Genomic DNA, 5528 nt, shown 5'->3' with positions numbered 1-5528 from the left:
CCCCCCCCCGCGCTTGGCTAACTGCAGGGAAGGATTTCTTTTCAGCCACAGGCAAACAGCCCAGTAGGAATGGCCACCTCTGTCCCCTTAATTAAATTCCCGTATTTCAACCATGTTACCATGAGCGATATCACTCTCCTGAGGATTACACAGCGAGATAAAGAACGGATGTTGCTGGAATGCCAGCAAACACCGGGACCATATGCTGCCAGGCTTTGTCATGCAATGATACCAGATTACTTGCTACTAGCATGGCGTAGTCAAGTGTCCTACCATGGAGGACGAAATAAGGCTGCACTGCCCAGAAACCTTCTGCAAAGGCTTCTGGAGTACCTCCAGGAGAGCTTCATGGAGATGTCCCTGGAGGATTTCCACTCCATCCCCAGACACGTTAACAGACTTTTCCAGTAGCTGTACTGGCCGCGAATGCATCCCAAGTCCTCAGGGCAAATTAATCATTAAAAAAACGCTTGCTTTTAAACCATTTTATATTTTAAAAGGTAAACTCACCTGAGGTCCCTTCCATGGGGTCATGGTCTTGGGTATAGGGTTGGGAGGGTACTTCAGTCAGGCTGAGAAAAAGATCCCGGCTGTTGGGGAGAACGGAGTGCTGTGTGCTCTCCGCAAGCTCGTCCTCCTCCTCTTCCCCGTCCGCAGAATCCTCAGGTGTAGCTGATGAGATTATCCCCGCCTCGGAATCCACGGTCAGAGGTGGGGTAGTGGTGGCGACCCCCCCCCCCTAGAATTGCATGCAGCTCAGCGTAGAAGCGGCATGTCTGCGGCTCTGACCCGGAGCGACCGTTTGCCTCCTTTGTTTTCTGATACGCTTGTCTGAGCTCCTTGACTTTCATGCGGCACTGCTCTGAGTCCCTATTGTGGCCTCTCTCCATCATGCCCTTGGAGATTTTTTTCAAAAGTTTTGGCATTTCGTCTTTTCGAACGAAGTTCTGCTAGCACTGAATCCTCTCCCCATATAGCGATCAGATCCAGTACCTCCCGTACGGTCCATGCTGGTGCTCTTTTTCGATTATCGGCCTGCATGGTTATCTGTGCTGATGAGCTCTCTGTGGTCACTTGTGCTCTCCTGTGCTGGGCAAACAGGAAATGAAATTCAAATGTTCACGGGGCTTTTCCTGTCTACCTGGCCAGTGCATCCGAGTTCAGATTGCTGTCCAGAGTGGTCACAATGGTGCACTGTGGGATAGCTCCCGGAGGCCAATACCATCAAATTGTGGCCACGCTAACTCTAATTCGAAATGACAATATCGATTTTGGCGCTACTCCGCTCGTCGGGGAGGAGTACAGAAATCGATTTTAAGAGCGCTTTATTTCAAAATAAATGGCTTCGTTGTGTGGACGGGTGCAGAGTTAATTCGATTTAACACTGCTAAATTCGAATTAAACTCATAGTGTAGACCAGGCCTAAGAAGTTGAAGCATTAAGATAGACTTCTCCCTTCTGAAGAGGAAAAAGGGGGAACTCTGGAAACAGCCTACAGTGTCTGTACAGCCATTTAGGGATTCTTCCAGGGTAACAGAAGCATTTGAGAAAAGTTAATAAGAGGCCTTCTAAACTTAGATATTAACTGTTGCCAAGAATTATTTGATCGATATGTTCTTGTCACCCTAAAGACAGCAAATTCCCAATTCAACTTCTGGATCTCAGGAACTGGCCTTGACAAGTTTCATTCACCTAGCCTTTCACCACCCCTACCTCCACTGAGGTGAAACACAAGCCATTAAAATGTAACAAACTATCAAATTAAATTATGGAATCTTAAGTAGGGAGTGGAGATGGGGAAACAAAACAATGTAAGTAGCAAAAACATTAGCTTTCCAAATCAAACTTACCCATTATATAGCAGTTTGGGGTGGCTGTCCACTAAATATTTAGTAAAATGGCCAAATTGTCCCAGATTCTCGTAGGGTATTGTTGAAGGTAAAAAGACTGCCCACTAAGAGAAACATAAACTTTAGTGAAAAAACACACCCCTGAGCGCAGCAAGTTTCAGCGCTGTAAAGCGCCAGTGTAGATAGTGCCCTAGCGCTGGGAGCCGCGCTGGTATCTATGCCCCTCATGGAGGTGGGTTTTTTTTAGAGCGCTGGTAGAGCTGGGAGAGAGCTCAACCAGCGCTCTGCCGTGACTACACAAGCCACGTTAAAGCACTGCCATGGCAGCGCTTTAACGTTGCAAGTGTAGACTAGCCCTTTACTGAATCTGCCAACAAAAGTCCAAAACATAATGGTACCTGCAGTTGTCTCAATGAAACTCAACCCACCACCACTTTTTTCATGCAATTTACTGATTGGCCAAGTGTAACTTTTGGTCACTACGCCCATTAAGAAGTGGTTTTTACCAATACACACTTCTGCCTCAACTTCCACTATGTTGCAATTCTAAAGTATTGGAAACCTGTCTCCCCTTCTGCCTATTCAAAAATTTGTATTACAAGTGCAAAGCTTCACTTTCTCCTATATTTAAAGATGTGTAGTCCATCTTCAAACTCCCCGTTGGATCCCCACTCACTTCAGAATTCAGTTAAATTGCCCTTATTTTAAAAAGCTTTGATGGACATGCTCCTCCTTAGTGTCTTTCATTCCTCAGTTAGAATGGACCTCTTTTTCTGTACAAAATCTAACCACAGTTGCCTCTGTCTGCAATTTTATTTTATTTTTAATTCCAACTGTTGGTAATACTGGTTCAGCTCTCCCACTATTAGAACTGGACAGAAGGCTACTGTACACAAGCCTGCCAAGGTCACCGGTGTTTGACACTATGCCAATTTAATGTACTCTAAGCATGTTTAACTCTCATGGTAGCAGGAGCTGTGTGCGCACAAGAAGAGTGCAGTGCTAGTATCAGGGGAAGATGCTCTGCTCTTTGCAAGAGGGGGATTTTTTTTTTATAGATATACAAAAATCCCTACTCTAGACAAGCCTTATGTAGGAGATGTACCTGAATGGCAGATCTATAGTAGCATTACCAACTTCAGTATCTCCTGGCAAAGTTTGTTTCTGCTGTCAACTCTTGGAGAAGGGGGCGTTATATCCCACTTGCGTAAACAAACCAGGTGGGGTGGGGGAAAATAGCTACCCCTAAAACAACTGCCCTTATTGGGCTGTTTTCATTTTCCTCACCTCATAAATGCAAGAAACCACCTCACTCACTGAACTCCCACAACAATCCCACCCACCCCCCGAGCCCTGACCACCCCTCGGATACACACACCCTGCCCCCAGCATCTTCTAGCCCCCAGCACTTCCCTACCGCCTGCCACACGCACCCTATCCGCTGCCAGCGCCCTCTACCCCCAGCCTCATCCATGCCTCCCCACACCCATTCACCCCAGCCCTGAGCCCCCCAGCGCGGGGCGCCCGGCGACTCACAGCGAAGTAGCCTATGGAGATGGCGATGACGCCCATCCAGAAGCGGCTGGTGCACCTGAAATAGCCGACGGGGTCCCCGGGGGCCGCCGCCATGTTGGCGCTGGCCTCGAGCGCCGCTCACAGCATCGCCCCACGGAGGCGGGGCCGCGCGCCGCCACTGTCGCCCGAGGTGAAGGGGGGAGAAGCGGACTGCACTCGGACCAGACCATTCCCGCCGCGGGGGGAGGAAGTGGGGGCGCTCAGGCCTGAGCTCGAACCTCTCTGCTGGGGCAGAAGGGGAAGCGGTCAGAATCCCAGCCCCGTCCATGGAGAAGCTCCGACCCCCTCTGGGTCTGGTGCCGACAGCTCAGCTCAGCTGCGGGGCACGGTTGGCGGGGACGTGCTGGGTGCATTCGAGCTCCCGGGGCTCGTTGGAGGGGGCTACGCTGAGCGCACTGGAGCGCCTCCGAGCTCTCTCGCTAGAGAGTTGCATGCATTGGGGCGCCATGTAGAGCCGCCCCCATTTCATGTCGGAGGTCTGCTTACTGCACATGCCCTAGCCTCAGATAGATTTTAAGGGCAGCACAGCTTGAGTGTTGAATGCGATGAGTTCCATGCTGCTGCCAGCTTTAGCCCTTGGGGCAGGGAGTTTGTTTAGAAACAGAGGCATGATGATTAAAGTAACAAAAAGCTTGTATTAAATTAAGGATCCTTAGATGATCCTGAAAGCAGTGTCAGGCACTCCAGTTGAAAGATAGGCAACAAAGGGTAAGACTAGAGGTTAGTTCTTAGAATGCAGCGGCATAAATACTAATTAGTGGTGTCCCCTGGGGCGGGGGGAAGGCGGTCTGTACTGGGACCAGTACTGTTCAACGTGTTCATAAATGATCGGGGGGGGAGGGGGGAGAATAAATAGTATGGTGGCAAAATTTGCAGATGATACAAAATTGTTCAAGGTAGTTAAGTCCACAGCAGACTGTGAAGAGTTACAAAGGGTGCCACAAGTACTCCTGTTCTTAAAGGGACCTCAGAAAACTGGCTGACTGGGCAACAAAATAACAGATGAAATTCAGTGTTGATAAATGCCAAGTAATGCACATGGCAAGATATAATCCCAAGTATATATACAAAATGATGGGGTCTAAATTAGCTTCTACCTGTCAAGAAAGAGATCTTGGAGTTATTCTGGATAGTTCTCTGAAAACATCATCTCACTGTTTAGTGGCAATCAAAAAAGCTAACAATGTTGGGAATCATTAGGAAAAGGATAGATGATAAAACAAAATATCATTGCCTCTATATAAATCCATGGTACGCCCACATCTTGAATACTGCATGCAGATCTTGTCACCCCATCTCTAAAAAAGATATATTAGAATTGGAAAAAGTACAGAGAAGGGCAACAGAAATGACTGGGCTATGGAATAGCTTCAGTATGAAGAGAGATTAATAAAACTGGGATTTTTCAGCTTGGAAAAGACAACTAATGGAGATATGATAAGGTCTATAAAATCATTAATGGTGTGGAAAAATTGAATAAGGAAATGTTGTTATTTACTCCTTCACATAACACAAGAACTAGGCATCACCCAATGAAATTAATAGGCAGCAGATTTAAAACCAAAAAAAGAAAGTATTTCTTCACAGTAAACCCATGGAACTCATTGCCAGAGGATGTTTTGAAGGCCAAAACTATAATAGGGTTCAAAAAAGAACTGGATAAGTTAATGGAGGATAGGTCCATCAATGGCTATTAGCTAGGATGGGCAGGGGTGCAACATCATGTTCTGAAGTGTCCCTAGCCTCTGTTTGCCAGAAGCTGAGAGTGGGTGACAGGGAATGAATCACTTGATGATTGCCTGTCTGTCCATTCCCTCTGAAGCACCTGGTATTGGCCACTGTTGGAAGACAGGATACTGGGCTAGATGGACAATTGATCTGACCCAGTATGGCTGTTCTTAAGTTCTTATATATAACCCAGAAGTATCTGACACCCCTCCACACACTGTAAACCACTAGACTCCACTCCCCAGAAGTCCTGTTGGGATCTCTCTCTGTCAGAGTTAGTAACAAAGTAAGAATACACATTAAAATTGTAAACCTAACCAGTGTCCCTTAAGTGACTTGCCACAAGATGTCAGAATATGTTAATATTAGAGCTGA

At 47.1% G+C, this 5528-nt stretch overlaps 1 protein-coding gene across 2 annotated transcripts in view; it reads right to left on the bottom strand.

Moving 5' to 3' along the window:
• LOC112105526 (transmembrane protein 254) overlaps positions 1-3588 on the bottom strand; it is a 13607-nt gene extending 10019 nt beyond the window's left edge. For both annotated transcript variants that reach the window (XM_024198363.3, XM_024198364.3), the window contains exons 1-2: positions 3387-3588; positions 1851-1954 (exon numbers count right to left, since the gene is read on the bottom strand). In XM_024198363.3, coding sequence (XP_024054131.1) covers positions 1851-1954; positions 3387-3479 — 197 coding nt within the window. In that variant the 5' untranslated portion in view covers positions 3480-3588. The remainder of the gene's footprint in view (positions 1-1850; positions 1955-3386) is intronic.
• Positions 3589-5528: the final 1940 nt, after the last annotated feature.

This window comes from Terrapene carolina, unplaced genomic scaffold (genome assembly GCF_002925995.2).
Source record: "Terrapene carolina triunguis isolate 2854851 unplaced genomic scaffold, T_m_triunguis-2.0 Scaffold147, whole genome shotgun sequence".
NCBI classification, from domain to species: domain Eukaryota; kingdom Metazoa; phylum Chordata; order Testudines; family Emydidae; genus Terrapene; species Terrapene triunguis.
The sequence above is the reverse complement of the archived record's forward strand: the minus strand, read 5'-3'. Positions and strand labels throughout refer to the sequence as shown.